The sequence below is a fragment of the Mus musculus genome, chromosome 8 (genome assembly GCF_000001635.26).
Source record: "Mus musculus strain C57BL/6J chromosome 8, GRCm38.p6 C57BL/6J".
Taxonomy (NCBI): Eukaryota; Metazoa; Chordata; class Mammalia; order Rodentia; family Muridae; genus Mus; species Mus musculus.
In genome coordinates, this window is record NC_000074.6 from 18948943 (window position 1) to 18972540 (window position 23598).

The window sequence follows — 23598 nt, forward strand, 5'->3', positions numbered from 1 at the left end:
AATGCTATTTCTCTGCCTTAGTCTGTCCAAGGTCAGGGGCCAAGTGACTAGGGACCTATCTGTAGCCCAAAGCTCACAAAAAAGTACCCATAGAAAACAAGTCCTCCAAATCTATTCGCCATGGTCAGCCTGTCTTGTTTGATGAAGTTCCAGCAGAGGTTCTGGCTCCTGATCAACTGAGTCTTTCCATATGGCCCCACTCAGTATGCCCTGCCTCTTATCCCTAGGAACTGTGATCTTTCTTAAGTCTGTTCTATCCAACAGATCATTTAACTAAAACAAAACAAAACAAAACAAAACAAAACAAAACAAAACATAACCAAACCAAACCAAACCTCAAAGGAACCCAGGTCTCAACATAACCAGCACAGCATCCTTACCATTAGCAAGGAGCCCACAGGGCCTGCTAGCGATAAGACAGGCATAGTGGTAGTGGTATGTCTGTGGGGTTACACCGCATATGTGCTAAGTACCTGGGGGACCCAACAACCAGGAGTGACCTGGAGTCACCACACGGTTACAGCCAACCAGGGCTGCATGTGCTGGACTTCAGTCATAGCTGGTTCTGTGTGAGGCTGGCTTTGGATTTTCTTTTGTTTTGTGTTTCTAAGGACTGAACTCAGGGCAGTTCCTGTGCTAGGTAAGGCCTCTGCTATCCCCGAGTCCACTTTTCTGTTTATTTAGAGACAATGTTCTGCTAAGTTGCACAGGCTAGCTTTAAACTCTTTCTGCAGCCTAGTTAGGTTTAGAACTCACCACGTTCATCCACCCCCAACCTCTTCATTGGCTTGGATTATACGCCTATGCCATCAGACCAGGCTCCACCTATATAACCTCGGATGTCAGCGAGAAGCTGTGTTGGTATTACTGATTACTGAGGGGGATTGTGGAGGGTACTCAGGGACCCTTTCACACTACCGTTGTCCTGAGTTTTCTAGGATTACCAAGGAATGTAGATCAGTAGGCACAAACCTCACTGCTTGGAGGCAGAGCCGGGAACCCATCAGCTATGGGAAGAGAATAGCCACTATTCCTTTCTCAGTCCCAGGTTATGTTCAGTGCACTGACAAGCTTCCTGCTAAACATCCATTCTTTTCCTGTTGGAAAGCTAGGGGACTAGGCCACTATGGGCAACAGTGTACTTCCTAGTCTCTTAGGGCCTAAACTAGCGCCCTTTGGGATTCTGAGTGGGTGTTGGGGACGGGAATCTGCAGGGATTATTCTGTAAATCAGAGGTAAATTTCAGAGATACCATGTCCAAGAAGGGACGCGGAACCTTGTTGGATCCGGATGGTGGAGTTTCCCCAGGGACCGGGCCTTGTAGGAGAGTGGCAGAAGTGGGCGGAGGCACTCTATGCCAGCACTGAAAGGGTTACAAATTCAAACGCGAAAGGCGCGAAAACTATGGCCATCTTGCTTCATCTCCGCTACCCACAGGACCCTTGTCTTCAGTAAACCAGCGTTCTGCTGTGTCACAATCTCGAAAGGGTAACCAGTGTCCTTTGGGATCCCACCCCTCCACCTCTCCCAGCTCTTGGATCGCATGCCACCCCAGCCCGGAGCCCGGGTGTCCAGGGAGCCAGGGCGCCTCACCAAGTGCTGGCGCTCCAAAGTAGCCTCCTCACGCAGCTCTTTGCAGAGCACCAGCGAGAGGAGAGAGAAGGGACTCAGGGCTCCGGGTTTGGAGTATGGGGAGGATCCATGCATGGAGGGATGTCTAACTGGATGGAGGAAATCATGCATGGTGAGGGGATCACACAGGGAGTGCTCTGCAGGCTAGGACGGGAGATCATCGTGCGTGCACCGGCGCAGTGTTCGCCGCTTGCCTGCCTGCCGGAGGAGGAGGAGGCACAGCGGTGGTAGATGTGCCCCGCACACTGGGTTGGAGTAGGGTATTGGAGGGGTGAGCACTCGCGGGCTGCGCCTCACTCACGCGCGCTTTGCTCGGCCGCCTGCAGCAGGGCAGAGAGCCCCAGGAGCCCCGCGTGCATCTTCTGAGCTGCTGCTGCCTGTGCCCGCCCCTTCCCCTGCCCGGGACCGGGTTGGGGAGGCTTCCGGCTTGGGGCCCCAAGACAGGAGGCTTTTCTTCCCAGTCAGTTACCAAGTTGCTAGTAGGGTTGGGGTGAAGGCGGGGACAGGGGGCAGGAGGAACCGACAGGTTCTTAGGGGGCAGTCTCGCGGTCTGTGTCAGATTTGCATGCTGTCCCAGCCTCCTAACGGCTGTAAGACACAATGGGTTTGTTCTGAAGCGAAATGGGTTAGTCACTGGGTGGTCATAGTCAGCGGGTTTGCTCAAAACAGAGTCCACTTAACTACTAGTCAGAGTGGTGTATGTGTGTATGTGTATCATGGGAGGAGGAATTTGAAAAGCTGATTGGGACTTTTGAAAAATTTCAGTTGTGTGTCCAGAAAAGGGAAAGGAAACACGCCTAAAATGGCATCTGAGCCTTTAATAGCCGCTTTGCTTTCAGACCTTTCTCCCAGGTATCCTTGAGGGGTTAATCCAGATCCCCCAAAGCCAGAAGTAAACCTTCCCACGGAAAGTCTTTCTGGGAGATGGGAAAGCATCACCCTGACATTTGTTTCGATGTAGAGGTTACACAGGACTGTGGACGTGGGGACAAAGATTGTTCTGAATCGTCCATGCCCAGCGGAAAAATGTTTTATAACCCTTGAGCAGGCGTGGCAGGAAATTACTAAGTAGAGGTCAGGCCTACAGCGATTCTGCCCCATAGAATTCTTGCGAAGGAATAAGAATACACAAATTAGGACTGGAAATAAATGCTGTTCATGATTAGTGATGGGTGGGGAACATTTCAATACATTTCTCAACATTTTTAGCCTTAAAACATCCCACCACACTCCCCATCCAAATTCCTAGGTGTACGGTTTGAGAAATAAAAACATATTCTATATTTCATTTGTTAAAAACAGTCCAAGGCAGGCAAGGTGGGGGATCAGGACGTTGGCTGCCTCTCTGGTCTGTCTTGTGTGCTGTGTCCAGTGTGGAGGGACATGGCCCCCCAGGTTCAGAATCCTATAAATGGAGATCGCAGAAGGGTCAGCTGGAAGACACAACTGGGGATTCCAGCTGGGATATTCTATCTGATTCTATTCTATTTGATTGGCTGTGTGGCAAAGGTGGTTGGTTCATAATCACACCTCCTGTGCCACCAGCCTCCCTTCTCTCTACCTTTCTTTTCTTCACAGCACTTATCCAGTTACGTTTCCTCCTTGGCTAATGTGTTATCTTTTACCAGTCTGCTATGGCAGGAGGTGAGGTGCCTTCATTAGACTAATGACACTGTCTCTAGACCTGACTCAGGGGAGGCTCTTGTGAGACAGACTTCCTGGAGAGACAAAACATGACAGATAAAAGCAATGGCTGCACCCTTGTCCAGCTTGGTGAACCAATGAGTATTTACTGTGGTGACTAACTGGAGTGGGGGACTCATTACTTACAAGGAGCAGGGATGTCTCAAAAGCAGCGGCAACATCAGAGAGATCACCCTGACATGGGTTTAGATTTCTCCTGCAGGCTCCACATGGCATTAGACCAGAAATGCTGGTATTCTCTATCCTTCAAGCTGACTGGGGAAATCTCGCCTGGGTAAGGTAGATGCGTTGAGAGATCCTTTATAGTCTCAAGATTCCCACTCTTGGTAAGTCCCAGGCCCTGGCTGATATGGCCCGATTAGATTGTTGGTGGCCTCTCTGGAGAATAATCCAGCTTCCCAGAGAAGACTTCCCTAGGGTAGGTAGAACTTCTTACGCACAGGATGTGTCTGTGCTCAGGACTAAAACGGGTCCTAGAATGAGCTAGGAGCTGCCTGTGATAGGCCATCCATCTCCTTGTTTCCCACAGGACTGCTTGTAACTCTGAAGGTTGCTGATTCAGGCCTCCCAAGCAGGGTATGTCCTCCTGCTGACCCCTCAGGCACAGGACCAGCTCTTCTCTGTTCCCTTTAAATCCTGCATCCCTACCTCTCCTGTGTATTTAGTTGGTGCGGAGACTTTCCTGCCATCATAAAGGTCAGGGGAAGAAGGCCATTGTAAGTGTTGGCAAGAGATGGTAGTGAATCCTTATGGTTCCCACAGGGCCCAGAGCAGAGGGAAAGGGGGAGGGGGAGGGGGAGAGGGAGAGGGGGAGGTAGAGGTAGGTGGAGGAAAAGAGGGGGAGGGGGAGGGGGAGGGGGAGAGGGAGGTAGAGGTAGGTGGAGGAAAAGAGGGGGAGGGGGAGGGGGAGGGGGAGAGGGAGAGGGGAGGTAGAGGTAGGTGGAGGAAAAGAGGGGGAGGGGGAGGGGGAGGGGGAAGGGGAGGGGGAGAGATCTCACTTGGTATGATATGAACGTGGCCTCTCTGTGAGAAGACCTTCCTGTAAGCTAGAAATACTTTCAGCACAGGTGAGTTCTTTATGTGCTGATAAAACATGGGAAGTGGAAGATGCCAGAATCTGCCTGTGAATAAGCCCTATGTATGACAGGCTCTTACCCATGTGTCTCAGGGGACAGCTCACAGATTCGGAGGGTTGCCACTTTAAGCCATCGAGCTAGGATGTGCTCTCCTGGTGTTCCTTCATATCTAGGACTGTTAGTCATTTCCCTAGAACCGTCAGTCATTCTCCTGGAGCCTTGTACCCCTGGCTTTGACAGGTGTCTCAGCTTCTGTGGGACCTGGGTGACCTGGGAGAAGAGTAGCCGAACAGCAGGATCAGATAGTATCGGAATCTATCATTTCTACCACGTCTAGGACGCAGATATGAGGTGCCTGTTGGACAGTGGTGTTCCAAAGCCCTGTGTTGGCTGTATTCATATGGATCAGGAATGCACAGTTTTATAGCTGTGCATGATATCATATGATATTGCAATGCAGAGTGAAGTCCTCAGAAGCAGCCCTCTGTCCCCTGATGAGTCTCCAATCCTGTGGGCAGCATGTCTTTACGGTTAGATTTGCTTTTATCCTGGATACTCCAGGTCAGTATCTCCTTCCAGACCTGTTATGTTTCCAAGTCTGGGGTGTTTGTGTAATTCTGGCAAGGATTCCCACAATAGGGCCCCTCCTGCTCCAGGGGAAAGAACATGACTGTGGAGGGTCAGCCATCAGCCAGTTTCTGTGTGCGTTCAGGCCTGTGCTGCACAGGGCTGTATAACTTTCTTCCAGTAGGGGTCTCAGCAGCTTCATTTTTGCAAACAGACTTGTAATCCTTGAATGGTTTCAGCTCAGAACGCAAACACCCAGCATGGCCAGCAGAGGGCAGCCGCGCATCCCATTCAGAACTGTAACTATAGTTGGTCATTCCGTTAGTCACCACAGGTTCTCGACGATTCCACGTATTCCCCCTACTTGAAAATAATATTTAAATCTATCATTTGAGAAGTCCATCGTGTATGCGGTGCGTTTTCATCTATCCATTCCTATTCTATCTAACTTCCCTTGGATGCTCTTTCCCATGTTCACCCCACATTCATGCATTTAAAACTCGTTAGAATTAGCCCACTAAGAGCAGTATGCACATGGGTTTTGGGTTACCTCTAAGGATAAGGACAAACCACCAGTGGCACATCCCCCAGATAAAAGCATGCTCCTATCTCAGCAGCCATCAATTACCCCAGCTCCTCGGTTAGGACTTGGCCCCTGGGACCTTTCCTTCCAGGCTCAACTTTTTACTAGGACGATCTTGTTCAGGCTGGGTGCAGGGAACAATAGCTGTTGTGGGCTCACAAGTGCTATGGCCCTGTCATGTCTGGAGCACAGCATTCCTTAGTGTCATCTCCATTCTTTGGCTTCCATGGTCTTTCCGCCCCTTTTCCGTAACAATCCTTGAGCTTTCTTTTTCCTCCCTCCCTCCCTCCCTCCCTCCCTCCCTTCCTTCCCTTTTTTTTTTCTGTGTAAAAGCGTTTTCCTTTGAGATACTCACAGTCTCCCATTTTCAATTTTGTTTTGTAGTTGGTGCTTTTGAGTTTAAGACAATGCGCTGGCTTTCTGTAAGCAGAAACATCTCTTTCTGTTTGCCTCTCCTCTAACAGGTTGAGGTTTATATTCGAGTATCTCACCCAACTTGATTTTGTATTAACATATGAATCCAGACAAGTACTGCGGGTCTGAAACCCAGTCTCTGGAGTTCATGCTGTGATTGGCTGAATTACAATGTAAAGTTTTGACTCTAGTAACACGAGGGTACTAACTAGGAATCAGTAGGGTTCTAATGTGTGGCTGATAGGCAGGGGAAATGTCTTATAACGACCCCAGTGAAGCTTACAAATACCTTCTGAGAGTTTCTGAACATTTAAAAGATTTAGGGGACATTGGTTTCTTAAGTTTCTGCCAGGAGAACCAGCATAATACATGCATCTGAAAATGTGAACTCTCTTTGCCTAAGGAGTTGCTAATCACCATTCTGCAGCAGGTGCCAGGCAGGCTTTGAGTTTCTTGGGGACATTCCTACCAGATACCTATCAATATTGGACTCCCATCAGTCTCCTCAAAGCGAGACACACAGTGTGACCAACTAAGAGGTGAAGAGTCCTCTAAAGAGCTGATTTAATTTCCTAGCAAATAGAAAGGTAAACTGGGAGCAGCGTGTGGGAGTGGGTCTTATGTACACGGGGCAATGGAAATAAAACAAGAACCCCAGTTCGAGCAGGTCATAATTAACAATATTGGCCTAGTTTCCACCCATTCTCCTTTTGATATTGTATCTCAGTGAGGTAGTCCCTGCATTTCTGTGCTTAGTTGTTTGGACGACACATGGAGTGTTGGCTCTATGTGCCCACTATTGCAAGTGAAACTGTCATCTCCCTTGGTTGACATGGGGGTTAGGGCACCGAAGCCTAGAGTTACTGGAATGTGATAGTGACTATCACACTCACTTCTCATATCTTTCTACCTCGTTCTTCCAGGAAGTGTCCCCAGATGGTCCTTTTATAAATGCAGGGGAGACACTACCCTATCAGCATCTTTGGAGAGCACAGCAGTGGTCTTTGTAAGTCACATCTTACGCAGAGGACTGTGGCCACTGACATCTGTAGCCAAAATGAGATGGGTGAGCATTTGGATCTCATGGCCATGGGGCCTTGTGTCAGTGTGGAGCTTTCATAGGTGAGGTAGATGTGGTGACTGGGGTTGGGCCTAAGTAAGCCTGAAGTTACATGCCAGTCATAGGCAGAAGTAGCCTATTCCCACATTACTGTTTCCACACTATCAGCTTCCATTTCTTCTTTCCCAGAGTAGGGTAATCCAGGCTTGTTGAATTGCCCATAATACATAGTGACAGCATCTTTGATCAATGGTGATCGATCCTTCACTGAGCAGCCATTGCTGACTTATTTCAAATGCTGCAAAATACCCACACTTTTTAGAACAGAATTGAAATTCACAAAGAACTCATTTTAGCCACAAGAAGGTGTATTTCAAAGAATGGTTGGCTTTATTGAGAGGGTGATTGTGAGTGCTCTACATGGCCTTTTGAACCTTTCACATTATTTGCAGAACTGGCTTGTTCCTCTAAGACAAGGCACTAATTTGCTTTTGAAATGCATAGCATGGGTTGGGGTAATATTTTCCTCTGATATTCTGTCAATCTTTAGCAAGGGATACAAAGGCCAGGATGGCATTAGAGCCCATAAGGAGGGAAGAGAAACATCCCAACTCCTTTGTAGTAGCTGCCGTGATTTTTAACACATGTAACAAAGGCAGGAGAGACGGCTCTACAAAGCACACAGAGGATTTTCTCCTTTAAGGAGGTTTTGAACAATTAATTCGTGATGCTCAAAAGGAAATGAGACCCATATAGAGTGCAGTCCCCAAGGATAGTAGTATGGTTCAACAGCCATATATGATACAGGATTATTATATTGGAAAGGGCATACATAGTTCCTTTTCAAGTTTGATCCATTCAAGGCATAGTCTTACTTATAGCCTTGGCTGTATTCCACCTAGCCGGTCTGCGACCCCCTCAGCCTCACAAATGTCCCAGATCAGTTTCCCAGATGTTAGAATTATCCATATATAATGTAGTGCCGGACTGTAGAACATTATGATCACAAAGAAGCATCCTAGAGGGCGGTGGTATCATGGAGATTGGGAGCTAACAGAAAAACACTCTGTTTCAACCATCTTACACTTTTCACAGAGCAGCACCATAGGCAAAGGGCACTCACCTGTCCCCTGACTGCCAGACATTCACCTACACACCCAGATCTATATCCCTTTTCTGGGTCATTTGGATTCATGTTTGTCATGATGACCCTAAGTGGGAGGAATGTTGACCTCATTTAGGATCATAGCCACTCTGGAAGCTAGTAGTTCTAGGTTTTGTTTTCTTTAGTGGAAGGCTTCTCATGCTGCCAGGGTATGGAGAGGATGTTTAGAGCATCCTGCACTGCAGGATAGAATACCCTTGATGATCCGGTTCTGGAAAGAGCATATGAATGAAGTATTTGAGAGTGCATTGCTATCATGTGGTTCTTCAATGCTTATGTTGTTTAATTTTCCCAATAATTCAACTAATCCAAGTTGCACTATAATGGTTTATATATTCTTGGACCAGGGAGTGGCACCATTTGGAGGTGTGGCCTTGTTGGAATAGGTGTGACCTGGTTGGAGTAGGTGTCACTGTGGGTGTGGGCTTAAGATCCTCACCCTAGTTGCCTGGAAGTCAGTCTTCCACTAGCAGCCTTTGGATGAAGATGTAGAACTCTCAGCTCTGCCTGTGCCATGCCTGCCTGGATGCTGCCACACTCCCACCTTGATGATAATGGACTGAACCTCTGAACCTGTAAGCCAGCCCCAATTAAATGTTGTGTTTTATAAGACTTGCCTTGGTCATGGTGTCTGTTCACAGCAGTGAAACCCTAACTAAGACATGCACATTTGTATGAATCTTCCTTTCTGTTTGTGTAGGCTAAGTATAATACTTGAAAATATGTAGTTTGACAAAGCATCTCCCTGATCCTCTTTCAGAGGATACATGAGAGGTTCCCTGAAACTCAGGGGGAATAAAGCTCACAAAGGCAGAGCCAGGACCACAGTGTAGTCTCTTGTCTCCATCTTGGTTCTCAGTCCTTCTTACCACACTGCTGGTTGGCCATGTGTCATGTTAATTTCCAAACTTATATATCATTCAGGAAGATGGTGAGCATGGCGGACACTTTCAGAAAGCAAATATACTGTCCTCACAGGGACATAGCACAGTATTGATGGTTACTCTGGAGAATACTGGGTGCAGACCAAAGACTCAAGCCAGGGGATGGTTTCTCAGAAAATATAAAGTAGGGTATAGTTTTTTGGAGGTGGGACCAGATGGAGTAGTTTCTATGGACTTTGGGAGTGCAGATTAGCCCCTGTTTGCTTGGCCCTGGGGAGCAAGGCAGAGCAGTCCGGTGTGTAGGCTGTATGGTATGATAGAGAAAGATGCTCCACACTGGTCCTCAGGTCATAGGCCTCTAGTGGGGTCCACACTCCCGCTAAGTACTGAAAGACTGTAGGAGAAGAACTTTATTCTCTGCCAGAAAGGCTTTTTGTTTTCTTAGAGTTTACAATCTCAGAAGCTCACACTATGTATGAGGAACAATCTAAAATGCAACAGTTAAGGCAGTGGAGGCTCAGAAATAGGTTATTCTTTGTAGTGTTGACAGCCCCATACTATTCAGCCAAACACTGAGAGAGAAAAAAGTGACAGGTTGCGGGAGAAGGATTGCCACCATCAGAATATCCTTGGAGCCAAAGCACAGTTCTCTTTGGGGGACTCACTTGCCTGCCTCTCCTGCCATATCACAGTTCATTGGCCTCCACAGCCAGAGGAGCCTCGTCCTGGAACTGACCTATTGCTTTTTTGTGCATCCACATTTTCTTTAATGGTACAGAATTTGGAATCTAAGATTCAGTTGTTCCAGAGTTCAGGAATTTTAAAGATTTCTGAGATTGGTCCTAACCTGGAGAATGCATAGGTATTAATGGTGTTTGTAGTATAAAAGGGAAGGCTGATGTGGCTTCAGAAATGTGTAAGATACTGATCAGTCCCAACCAATGTCATAAGGAAGTCAGTTCCTGGGTTACTAAATATCTCATATCTTGCAATATTTTCTCAAAAACAATGGTGAGAAGGATGGAGGAGGGAACTGCTTAAAATGTTATTGGGCAAAGTACGAGAACCAAAAGACTCATTCTCAGATGAAGACTTGAAGAAGAATGGCCCCTATAGACTCATATTTTTGAATTCTTTTTTTAAAATATTTTTTATTAGGTATTTTCCTCATTTACATTTCCAATGCTATCCCCAAATTCCCCCTTACCCCCCCTTACCGCCCCCCCCATTCCCACTTTTTGGCCCTGGCGTTCCCCTGTACTGGGGCATATAAAGTTTGCATGTCCAATGGGCCTCTCTTTCCAGTGATGGCCGACTAGGCCATCTTTTGATACATATGCAGCTAGAGTCAAGAGCTCTGGGGTACTGGTTGGTTCATAATGTTGTTGCACCTATAGGGTTGCAGAACCCTTTGAATTCTTAGTCACCAGGAAGTGGTACTATTTGAAAAGATTATAAGAATTAGGAGGTGTGGCCTTATTGAAGAAGTGTGCCACTGGGTGTGGTGGTTTGAATATGCTTGGCCTAAGGAGTGGCACTATTAGGAGGTGTGGCCTTGTTGGAGTAGCTGTGGCCTTGTTGGAGGAAGTGCATCACTGTGGGGGTGGGAGATGAGACCTTCCTCCTAACCATATGGGAGCCAGTCTTCTAATGGCCTTCAGATGAAGATGTAGAACTCTTGGCTCCTCCTGCACCATGCCTGCTTGGACACTGTCATGCTCCCATCTTGATGATAATGGACTGAACCTCTGAACCTGTAAGCCAGACACAATTAAATGTTATCTTTATAAGAGTTGCCTTGGTCATGGTGCCTCTTTATGGCAATGCAAACCCTAACTAAGACACAAGATGGTAGACTTTAAGGTTTCAAAAGCCCACACTAGGCCCAGTCTCTCTCTGTGCTGTTATTCCAGCACATGTGACACCATGATAAAAATAGACTAAATCTCTAAACTGTAAGCCAGACCCCAATTAAATGATTTCTTTTGTAAGTGTTGCTTGGTCATAATGTCTCTTCACAGCAATAACATAGTGACTGAGACAAATCTCTATATCAATGACTGGAAAGATCTCATACCTAACCTGCAATAGCACAAGCCCGAGGTGTTTCCCACCTCCCCCATATCCCCAAATCATTCATTTCCCCTTTAAAGGTCAACTTAGAGTTTTGATTGGTGGAATGTAGTGTGGTATCACTAAATCAGTCTTTTCAGTTATGATAGCTTGTGGTGTGATGTTTGAGTGTCCATCCTTTTGGCTTCTCTAAGCTTTATTTTTTTAAACTATTTTTAACTATGTATAGATAGGTGTGTGTGTGTGTCTGCATGTGAATGTGTGCATGTGACTGTGGATGCCTATGGAGGCCAGAGGCATAAGATCCCCTAGATATGGAGTTACAGATGGTTGTGAGCTGCCATATGGGTGCTGGGAACTGAACCCTGGCCCTCTGGAAGAACAACAGATGCTCTTAGTCTCCAAGCCACCTCTTCAGCCCCGGCTTTAGATTTTAAAAATATACATCATGACTCAGTTTGGTTATCCTGCTGTGAGCAGAACTTGAACATTTCCTTGTGCCCAGCTGAGTGTACACACTGTGTAACCAGCAGCTTCATGTTCCTCCCCTCCTCCTGATGCTACCAACCCCACCTTTTTCATTTTTTTGAAAAATTCATACACGTATAATTCTATCTTGAACATATTCACCCTTACTCCTTCCCTGTAACTCCTCCTCAAACCTCCAAACACATCTCTTTTGCAATTTCATGTCTTCATTTTTTTTATTATTATTATAACTCACAGAGTGTAGCAAGTGCATCTACTGGGCAGCATGGAATCTATTAGTGGCCACTCCCAAAAGAAAGAACTCACTCCATCCCCAGCAGATCCCTGCTTAGGCTCCTTAGTTTTGGTTGAGGTCTTAGAAGCCTGTTCCCAGTCCTTGCTGGAATTTTTTTTACTGGCTTGATTTTGTGTGGGTCTTGTACAGGTAACCACAGATGCTGTGAGTTCATATGTGTACCTGCCATGTCACATCTAGAGGAGAGCACCTCACTGCACGCCTCATCCCCTGGGGACATTCTTTCTACCTCTTCTTTCCTGACACTACTGAGCCTTGGGATAGGGATTTGGTATCAATGTCCTATCTTACACTTTCTGTCTTAGTTAGGGTTTCTATTACTTCAACAAAACATGACCAAAAAGCAAGTTGGGGAGGAAACGGTTTCTTTTACTCACAGTTCCATAGAACAGTTCATCCTCAAAAGCAGTGAGGACAGGAACTCAAGAAGGGCAGGAATTCAGAAGCAGGAGCTGGTACAGAGGCCATGAGGGAGTGCTGCTTACTGGCTTATTGTCCTTGGCTTGCTCAGCCTGCTTTCTTATAGAACCTGGGACCACCATCCCAGGGATGGCACCACCCACAATGGGCTGGGCCCTCCACCATCAATCACTAATTAAGAAAATTCCATACAGACTTGCCTACAACCTGATCTTATGGAGATTTCTCCTCAATGGGGGTTCCTTCCTTTCAGATAACTACCTAGTGTCAAGTTGACACAAGAGTAGCCTACACACTTGTTATGCTCAACACTTCAAATGGCTATGAGTTTTTGTATTGGTTACTACCTTCTGCAACAGGAAACTTCTCTGACAAAGATTGGGGCATCAAAATCATTATGAAGCATAAATATTTAGAAGGCAGTTTAACAACATGACTACTTAGCAAAATATGGGCCCATTGGGGCTATGATCTTTCTAGCCATGGGTTCAATTACAGTTAAGAGAGCTGAAGTTTATCCTTATAAACAGGATTATATAAGTTTTGTGTTTGTATATCAGTATTGTAGCATGGTGGGTCTAATGTTGGTTAAAAGTATTGATGTATTTCTTCCACAGCAGCCTAGGTGGCTCTTTGCATCACTTCTTGATTGATAATTAATGTGCGAAGGTCCAGCTCACTGTGGACTATGCCCCCTCTGGGCTGGTGGTCCTGGCTGTTCTAGGAAAGGAGGCTGAACAAGCAATGAGGACCAAGACATTAAGCAACAACACTCCATGGCTTCTGCATCAATTACTGCCTCTAGATTCCTACTTGATCAGCTTTAGCTTTTGCTAACCTTAGCAGGTGTACTGATTGGGAGGAATGGCTTCCTCTAATTAACATGACTTTAGTGTTCTGGCAAGCTAAAGTTTTATAACTTGTCTCTAGTTCATGCCCATGAATAAGGTCTGTGAATTTATACTAAAGTTATAGAGTTTGTTAACATTGTTGGGGAGTATCTGGGTTGTGTTCCAGACATCTGAATTTCTCCTCCATGGCCAACCAGTACAGGGAGGGGACTGGAACATGTGGAGGAGACATGGCTTTGTTTATAGAAGTAGGTCTATTGACCACTGTGACCACATACTTGGACACTTCCAATGAGTTTTGAACTAACCCTTATATAAGCTCCAAAGGTCCATCCTGCCCCAGGCCTCATTTGATTTAGCTCGAGGCTTTCACAAAACTCATTGATATTTAAATTCCATCTTGGACTGTCTTCTTTCAATACCCCACCATAGCTTGGCCTTTAAGTACCTCTGTAGGTTCCATGGGAGTCAATGGCCAAGATCCATCCCTGGAGCTGCCAATCACTGGCCATGTGACTCAGGAATTGCTATTTATACTTAATTTTTCTCTCTGGAACATCATAGGGACTACTAGAACGTCTTGTAGTTTTCATTCTTTTACTCATTCCTACATGCCAGAGGTTTACCTAGTTAGGGCAGTTCACGGTATGTGATGGTTAGTTTCAAATGTCCCCTTGCCACAACCTAGAACAACTTGTGGGGAGAGTCTTAGTTGAGGAATTGTGTACATCAGTTTGGCCTGTGGGACATATTTCTCAGGGATTTTCTTTATTATTCAATAATGTAGACAGGCCCAGCTCACTGTGGTTGGAACCATTTCTGGGGCAGGCACCCTTGAACTATATAAAAAAAGCTATAAGGACAATGGTTCCTATTGTACTTCTTTTGCTGTGAAGTGAGTTCTTTGGTTAGAGGTAACACTGAGTAGAATAACAAGAAATCATTCCTGCCTTCAAGTTCCTGTCTTGCATTCATGTCTTGAGTTCCTTCACTGATGGGACTGTGACCTGAAATTTTACTCTGAATAAACCCTTTCTTGCCCTATGTTGCTTTTATCCAGTCAGAGTATTTTATCACAGCAACAAAAATAAAATATGAATCTAGGACACATTAGTGAGTGTCTCAAGTATAAGCTATACATCCACTGGGCTGACAATGATGTGGGTACTATGCTTTGGGATAAGGGTCTGTGAGTGGAGAAGCAGACCCTGGTCATCTTCAACTCACTGTGGCCAGGTAGGAATATCACCAAAGCTTCTGTGTTTTCAAGAAAAGGAAAGACTTAAATGATACATGTGGTGGTTTGGGTAAGAATGGCCCCCATAGACTAATGTGCTTGAATACTTGGGCCATGGGGAGTGCCAATATTAGAAGGTGTGGTCTTGTTGGAGGAAGTGTATTACTAGGAAATGGGCCTTGAGGTCTTAAAAGTTTAAGCTAGTTTTCTGCCTGCTGTCTGCAGCAGATGTAGACTCTCATCTCCTCCTCCTCCTCCTCTTTCTCCTCCGCCTCCTTATGTCTATTTTTATGTATCTATACTTTAGTAGAAAATAAAACTGGAAACTCAACAAGTTTTGGGAAATTAAAATTGATTTGCATGGCTACATAGTGGTCCTTGAGACTCAGTAGAAATCTTTATGTTTAGTTCAGAAAACAATGAGAAAGCTCGTTCCTACATTAAGGTTCTGACCAGCACATGAGTCCCGTGGACAACGCTTTACTTCTTAGTGCCCTTCCTTGAGGTTACCCTAGGACATTTCAGACATCAGTAGCCCATGAGCCTTTGGGGCTTTCAGAGCCTCTCTACTTCTCCCTGGAGATAAGCTATGTCTTTTAGTTTGCTATTTCTAGAAAGTGGATAAAGCATACAGTAGTGACAGGTGATACTGATGTAATGCTATTTTCTAGGTTCTGGATGAATTGATTTGATGATTAGGACTAGTGGCACCTTGTCTGCAGTAGGCGGCCTTCTGAGCTACTATCCCTTAACCCTGTGACTATCAAGTCACTGTGAGTAGTTTGTCTTGGTTAGAAAGCTGGCTTTCTAGTGTGAGGAGCCTTCCTGTAGGATGAAGAGAATCATTCCTACATCGAAAATGTCTTTCACATTCAGAACAGAGGTGAGGTGCTGAAAGATGCAAAGGACTGTTTGAGGCTAAACCAGCATCTCCATCTCTGTCTGTCCTAGACATGCATAGCCATAGAAACACAGACCAAAAAAGACAGATGCCCAGAAATACATAGAGATGGATTTACTGAGACAGACTGAGGCAGGCACACAGAGGTAGATACTGAAGACCTTTGAAGAATGCTAGGTAAGACCACTTATTCACAGGATGTTATCTTGTCATTTTGCTCCCTCATGCCTAGGACTAGTTAGCATCAGCTACCCTTGGTCCCTATATTTCCAGCCTTGACACATTTTTCAGCTTCTTTCCAACCATGATCTTGGAGCAGCAGAACATCAGAATCAGTAAGTAGAGCTGCACAATTTCCACATGGGCCAGAGTTCAGAGAAGATGGGAGTTCTAGGCTGATGAGCAGCCAGTGCCACCCCAAGGCCTGATTGTGGCTGTATTTATAGGCATCAGGATTGCATGCTACCAAAGATTAGGGAATCTTTGGTGACATTGGAATCCAGAGTATATCTCCTATGATCAAAATTACTGTCAGTTGTCATAAGTTATTTACAGTCTTGCGGGTACTGTATCTCAGTATGGATGGATTTTGTGTCATTTTGGGTATCCCGAGTTGTTGTCTCATGCCTGGCTTACTTTGTTCTCAAGGTTAGGGGGTACTGAAGGCTTTCTGGCAATGAAGCTCATAGTATGATCCTCACTGTTAAAAATGATTATGATTATGTAAATAGCATTTTACATTATCAGTATCAAGCAGTAATTCCTGGTTATGGGAAACAAACAGGGGAGAGTGTGTAAAAGGCATTAACAACCTTCAGAGTCATCAAGAGGTCACAAAAAGTACGAGTCAGTTGCCAGGAACAAAGTTCAACTTGTGCTATAGAACTGGTTCAGTGAGGAGTTCCCATTGCATGAGAAACCAGAACATACACAACAGCAAACACTGCTACCACCAGCCGAATTTCACTCTGTACCAAGGCATGTACCTCTCAGATCTTTTGATACATTCATTATACCACTATGAGATGGAGGAAGGGAGAGAGGAGAAGAGAGAGAAGGAGAAAGAGGGAAAGAGAGGGAGAGAGAATGAGAACACAGAGAAAAGGATGGGGAAAAATTTAAAGAATTGAAGAGACATGGGTGGAAATAGAGACATGGACTGAAAATAGATTGATATCCAGAATTGTAGAGAGACAGATTCACTGAGACAAGAGTGTGGCAAACATATAAGAGCAAAGATTGAGCAATAGAGACAGAGTCCCCTTTCTTCCTGTTCCCCTCCGTCCCTCCCCCCTCCCTCCCCCCTCTCTCTTTCTTTCATAAAAAGATGTGTATGATTGTAGATGTGCATGTACCATGGCATGTGTGTGATCACAGACCACTTTTGGACATGGGTTTTCTCCTTGTACTGTGGATTCCATGGATCAAAGTAAAGCTGTCTGGCTTGCACAGCAAGTGCTTTTACCTGCTGATCTATCCCACAGGCTTAGTCCTTTAAGCAACAACAACAACAACAACAACAACAACAACAACAACAACAACAATGAAACAAAAATCCCTATCATTTGGCCTCATGATACATGTCTAAACTTGATAATTGCCCTGGTAGTAGAGGAGAGGAGTCTCAGTCACAAGTTAGATCACAGGAGAGTCTGGGAAAGAAAGCCCTTTGGTGTTCATTCAGTACCTTGAGAGGTTGCTTGTGTCTTTCACGGAGCTCTACAATAGCAAATTCCTTAAACACACAACTTAAGTCTGGTGAACCAAACCAAACTGGAAAGTTTATTATTCTCCAGGTCATTAACTCTTTTATTGTTGTTTCTAGAATATTCATTTTTCTCTCATATATATGAAGAGGTCTTTGTTGGTTTGGAGTTGAGAAGTGAGAAGCATAAAGTGGATTCTATCAACACATTTTCTGGGATACAGTTGAGCAACCAAGACTTAGAAAAAGACTGGATAGGTGATTCTATGGTGTCATGCAGGGACCACTAGAAGGAGCTCGAAAGCGACAGCCCTAGAGGAGTCCTGAGGCTCTGGACCTTAGGGTGTGTTGGATTTCAGGGGATAGTACTGGCTAGGTTTAGAGCATCTATGGAAGGTTTAGCACAGAGGCTTGCTAAGCTTTCTGGAGACACAATTCCCTTCAAAATTGTGAAGACGAGTGGAGTGAGGTCTAATCGTGGGGATAAAGAGATACAATCTCAGATTTGCTGCTTTCTCTTGTGCTGTTTGTATCCCTGTCCTTCACTGAGGCATTTAGCATAAGAACTGGGCTGTCCAGGAGATTATACCATCTTTTCCTTTTCCTACTTTTATAACTAGAGACATTTCTGCAACCTAGTGTTTATTCCTTTAAAACTGGAATGACATTATCATTAGGCAGTTGTTATGTAGCTGAAGCAAGACAAGAACTAAAACCCCACAGAAGGCAGCTGCTTGGCATGATCTTTCATATCATGAAATGAAAGGAAATTCTGTCCCAGAAAGGGACTTGGAGAATTGGAATTCCCTGCTCTCAGTCTAGTAGATGCTTGGTTCTTACGGTTATGCTTGTAGAGCTCCAACCACCCTCTGACAATTTTTGGGTTCATTTCTCACAAGATAACCCCCAATCCAGCTTGCATTCCTCAGCAGAGTGTATGGGGAAGCAAGACCATTCCCTGAACCTTCCATTTTGCCAGTAGCTATGGCCATCCTGAATGCTGACGTGAATAGAGCAGTTGGTTATGCAGGCCACTCCAGAGGTGGGTGCTAAGAGTGCTCACATAAGTCCAGATGCATCTCTTTCAGCATAAGGCATTATGTAGGAGAGAGATGGAGTAAGGGCTCCCTTTCCTCATCACTGATGGCATAAACATGGCCTCTGACATCAGATACCTCTAGATGGGTAAGGAGCTAAAACTGAGGGACCAAGGATCAGGGAAGAGAACACCAAGCTTGACTGGGATGGAAAGGAACATCTTCTGGCAGAGATACCTGAGAGGTCAGAGGGCAGTGAGAGCTACATTAATAAAGGGATGCTGAAGCACATTTTAGGCATCTGGAAGACTAGGTCACCATTGGAGAGCATAGTGTATGTGTATGTGCATGGGCATGCGGGTGTGTGTATATGCTTGTGTGTGTGTATGTGAGTATGCAGATGCACTATTCTCTCTTTATACACCTACTTTGAATTTTGTAGATTCTTTCAATTTAGAAATTATATGACTTTTTTTTTTTGTCTCAGAGAAAATGCCCTCTGTATTCTTTGGTAATTTCATTCCCTCATTGTTTCCTGTCTTCTCTGTTATTTCTTCGAACAACAGAAATTCTTGAGTATTTTATCAATGCATTTCATAACATTAATCCTACTGAGTGTGGGATATCTTTCTATATTCTAGTATCTCTCTCTTTCTTAAGATGTTTAAAGTTTTCATTGTAGAGTACCTTCATTTCCTTGGTTAGGTTTTTGTTGTTGTTTCTTTTGTTTTTTGTTTTTGTTTTATTCAAGACGGGGTTTCTCTGTGTAGCCCTGGCTGCCCTGGAACTTGTTTTGTAGACCAGGCTGCTCTTGTATTTAGAGAGATCCACCTGCCCCTGTCTCCCAAATATTGGGATTAAAGGCATGGACCTCCCTCAAGTCCTTCCAGATCCTCTCTTTCCCCCATCCATAGAACTTTAAGTTCTTTCTCAAAAACAAAACACGACAACAAAACAAACAAAAAACTCCCAAGCCCAATACAACAAGCTCTCCAAACCTAGAAAACAAAACAAAACAAAACAAGAAAATCTCAAACTGTAACCAAATAAAAATACACACACAAAACTGTGGAATCCATTGCTTGTTGGTCAACTGCACTTGAACATGAGACATGCCCTGGAGAGGTTGGTATATGCAATGTCATTCCAATGGAAAAAACTGATTTTCCCTCTCTCAGCAGGTATAAGTGACAGTTCAATTGTTAACTTTTACCCTAGTGGCTAGGCATTCATTCATTCATTCCAAAATATAATATAATAAGATGAAACGAAAACTATCATATCAAAGTTGGACAAGGAAAACCAACCTTGGGGAGGAAAAGAGTCCAAGAGAAGGCTCAAGAGTCAGAGACCTACTCACTTGCATGCTCAGGTATCCCATAGGAACACTAAACTGGAAGCCATAATAAAAGCACAGAGGACCTAGTACAGATCTGTGCATGCCCTTGTACATGTTATTTCAGTCTCTGTGGGTTCATATGAGCTTTGATCATGGTGATTTAGAGGACCCGGTTTTCTTGGTGTCCTCCATTCCACTTGGGTCTTACATATTTTTCACTCCCTCTTCAAAAGGGTTCCCTGAACTCTGAGGGGAGAGATTTAGGGTTGAGTGTTTCAAAGTCTCTCCCTGTCTGCTTAATGCCTGGCTGTGGATTTTTATATTTGTTCCCATTGCTGTAGGAGGAAACTTCTCTGATGATTGTTGAACAGAGTACTGACCTATGAGTATAGCAGAATATTATTAGGAGTTATGCTGGTTAGTATTATGATTGAGACACAAACTAGAGTTTTCTTATCTGAGAAAATGCCTCCATAAGATCCAACTGTAAGGTATTTTCTTAATTAGTTATTGACAGGAGAAAACCCAGCCCATCGTGAGTGGTGCCACCCCTGAGTCTTATGTTTATGAGAAAGCAGGCTAAGCAAGCCATAGGGGGACAATCCAGTATCATCATCCCTCCATGGCCTCTATAACAGCTCCTGCCTTCAGGTTCCAGCTCTGTTTGAGTTCCTGTCCTGGCTTCCGCCAGTGATGAACTATGATATGGAAGTGTAAGCCAAATAAACCTTTCCTCCCCAACTTGTTTTTGGTCATGATGTTTTGTTACAGCAATAGAAACCCTAAGATAGAAGTTGGTACCAGTGTAGTGGGGTATTGCTATGAGAGACCTGACCATGTTTTTTAGTAAAACTGTGGAAAGACTTTGAAACTTTAGACAAGAGAAGCAATTGAGTATTAAGAGCTCAGTAGGATGCTCTGTGGGAGCTTGGAAGATAAGAATGTTGAGAGCAATGCAAAGAATGGAGACCTGGCATGTGAAGTTTCAGAAGGAAGTTAAAAATCTCTATCAGGTTGTTTCCTATTTTGAATTGAGATTCTATTCTATTCTGGTCAGCTGGGGTTGAAGATTCAGCCATAATTAACAGGAGACCAACAACACTGAAGTAAAACCTTACATCATTGGGACAATTGATGCTAGTTAGCTGGAGCTGGGAAATTAGCATTAATTGTGAAGAGACCAGCCTCATTGAGCTAAAAGTTTTCTAGGAAATGTTTCCTCAGGGATACACATAAGCTGTATTCCAGAAGTTTTGGAGGTTGTACCTTGTGCTGGCAGCAGAACTAGGTAGTACAAGAATTATGCAAGTGGTACTGGTCTTGAAGACATGAAGGGGTCATGGACAACAATTGAGTCTTGACAATGTGAGAAGGCAGATGAATCCATTGGTAAAGGGGCAGCCTTAGTGGCAGGTGAAGGCCCAGGACTGAAGGTGTCATTCAACGAAGTTGAGGAGGCTTGACACCAGGAAGAATGTCTATGAAAGGCTAATGGTGAAAGTACAGCCCAGTTGCAGTAGAAGACCCCAGAAATGTGAAGATGCCCATACTATAAGACAACCATCAAGAACAGTGGAGAGGAGCCAGCTGGACTTTAGAAGACAAGCTGTATGTGCTGCAGAGGTCAGAGCTCTTTGGAGGAGCTCAGAAGATTGTGAGTGAATCCCAGGTAATTGGACATGATGTATTTTTAATTTAATGATTAATTAACTGATTAATTTTATATCGCTTCTCTCCTTCCAGTCTTTCTCCTTCACCTCTACACCTTCCTTTCTCTTGAGAACAGAGGAGGTCTCCCCTGGATATTAACCAGCCTTGCCATATCCAGTTGCAGTAATACTAGGTGCATCCTGTCCTAATGGGGCTAGATGAGGCAGCCCAGCAGGAGGAAAAGGTCCTAAGGGCATGGAACAAAGTCAAATCATATCTCATATGTGCAGAGGGCCTAGATCAGTCCCAGGCAGGCTTCCTGGTTCACTCTCTGTGTGAATGTCTTCCTATGGTTGTGTGTGTATGTGTGTGTGTATGTGTGTGTGTGTGTGTGTGTGTGTGTGTGTGTGTGTGAGATGTTTGACAGATTTTATTTAGATTAATATAATCCAGAAACATTCATCTGTTTGCCACTGGCAGAAATCTATTACTTTTAATTTTGGAATGGTATTCTTGTATATATGTATTCCAAATTTTCTTTGTTATTTATTCAATCTGAAAGATTCTCGAATTCCCGGCCATGTACCAAATGAAAGACCCTCGAGGGAAGACCCTCACTCAGACACTCAAGTCCCGGGACAGCCGCGTACCCAAGAAGACACTGAGACCATACATAAAATGTAGAAGGTAAGATTTAATAAAGTAGCAACATGAAAGCACACAGACCAGAGCTCTGGGGTCGAAATAAAGCAGCAACATGAAAGCACACAGAGCTCTGGGGTCGAAACTCATACACCTTAGCACAGGGTAGAGGAGTCTCGACGACGACTCAAATTTTTCACAAGCTTTTAAAGGAAAAAACCACAAACTGGGAGGGGGAATGGGGAGGGAATAGGGGAAGTTTAACAACCACAAATTTACTCAACCAAAGAGTCATATCTTGTGTTTGGCAATACATCTGGCCTGTTGAAACATTCTGTGGTTGTTCCAAAAAATGTTTTTCTCAAGTATGTTTTCCAGATGGGAGGGGGTGGGCTCCGAGGTGAAAGTTCATGTTCTCACAAGAGGCCAGTAATTTTTCATTCTTCAAATCAAGCTACATGGTGATTGATTACATGTCTTGATTATTATGAATTATTATGATCTAGTGAATGAGTGCAGATTTATTTTGGATATATTTTCTTTCAGTTCAGTTCTGTTGGGTATGTAACTATTAGTTCAAGGTTACAGTAGCATATAGTGCAGAAGTTGTTTTGAAGAACATCCACATGAGAGATAATGTTTATACAATAGTTATGTTGATATTCCCCGCCAGGCACAGTATGGAAAGACTCATCTATCTATGCATCTTCATCTACCATCATCTGTTTTTCTAATGTTGGTCTTCTCTCTCTCTCTCTCTCTCTCTCTCTCTCTCTCTCTCTCTCTCTCTTTCTTTCTTTCTTTTGAACAAGTTAGCTCAAATTTTAATGTGATCAAATAAGAATTCATATGTTAAGTGAAAACATGAAAAACAGAACATTTTTCTGAGTGTTTTCTAAAGATCCACTGCAATAGGAGAAGTAATGAATTTGTAGTAGGATCTGATGATTTTTTGAATTTCCTCAGTTTCTGTTGTTATATCTCCCTTTTCATTTCTGATTTTGTAAATTTTGATACTGTCTCTGTGCCCTCTGGTTAGTCTGGCTAAGGGTTTATCTGTCTTGTTGATTTACTCAAAGAACCAGCTCCTGGCTTTGTTGATTGTTTGTATAGTTCCTTTTGTTTCTACTTGGTTGATTTCATCCCTGAGTTTGATTATTCCTCCCATCTACTCTTGGGTGTATTTGCTTTTTTTTTTTTTTTTTGTTTGTTTTAGAGCTTTCAGGTGTGCTGTTAAGCTGCTAGTGTATGCTCTCTCCAGTTTCTTTTTGGAGGCACTCAGAGCTATGATTTTTCCCTTAGCCCTTTACTCTGAGGTAGTGTCTGTCTTTGACACTGAGGTGAGTTTACTGAATGCAGCAAAATTCTGAGTCCTGTTGATGTATCCAGTCTATTAGTCTATGTCTTTTTATTGGGGAATTGAGTTCATTGATGTTAAGAGATATTAAAAAGTAGTGATTATTGCTTCCTGTTATTTTTATGTTTGTGTGGCTTATCTTCTTTTGAGTTTGTTGAAAGAAGATTACTTTCTGCTTTTTCTAGGGTGTAGTTTCCCTCAGTGTGTTGGTGATTTCCATCTACTATCCTTTGTAGGGCTGGATTTGTGGAAAGATATTATGTAAATTTGGGTTTGTCATGGAATAATTTGGTTTCTCCATCTATGTTAATTGAGAGTTTTTCTGGGTATAGTAGTCTGGGCTGGCATTTGTGTTCTCTTAAGGTCTGTATGACATCTGCCCAGGATCTTCTGGCTTTCATAGTCTCTGGTGAGAAGTCTGGTATAATTCTGATAGGTCTGCCTTTATATGTTACTTGACCATTTTCCCCCATACTGCTTTTAATATTCTTTCTTTGTTTAGTGCATTTGGTATTTT

The 23598-nt window shown here is 44.1% G+C and overlaps 1 protein-coding gene and 1 long non-coding RNA gene across 7 annotated transcripts in view; one reads left to right on the top strand and one right to left on the bottom strand.

The window, feature by feature from the left end:
* The window catches only part of Xkr5 (X-linked Kx blood group related 5), a 26954-nt gene extending 24791 nt beyond the window's left edge, over positions 1-2163 (bottom strand). For 2 of the 6 annotated variants that reach the window (XM_006508818.4, XM_011242065.3), the window contains exon 1: positions 1934-2163. In XM_006508818.4, coding sequence (XP_006508881.1) covers positions 1934-1991 — 58 coding nt within the window. In that variant the 5' untranslated portion in view covers positions 1992-2163. Of the gene's footprint in view, positions 1-756 lie in introns of all 6 variants that reach the window. The other 4 variants (NM_001113350.2, NM_176951.5, NM_001286469.1 and 1 more) reach the window with 4 other exon arrangements.
* On the top strand, positions 1325-21742 carry Gm40464. Its single transcript, XR_870173.3, has 3 exons — positions 1325-1488; positions 20490-21101; positions 21645-21742. It is a non-coding gene; the product is annotated as a predicted gene, 40464 (long non-coding RNA).
* Positions 21743-23598: the final 1856 nt, after the last annotated feature.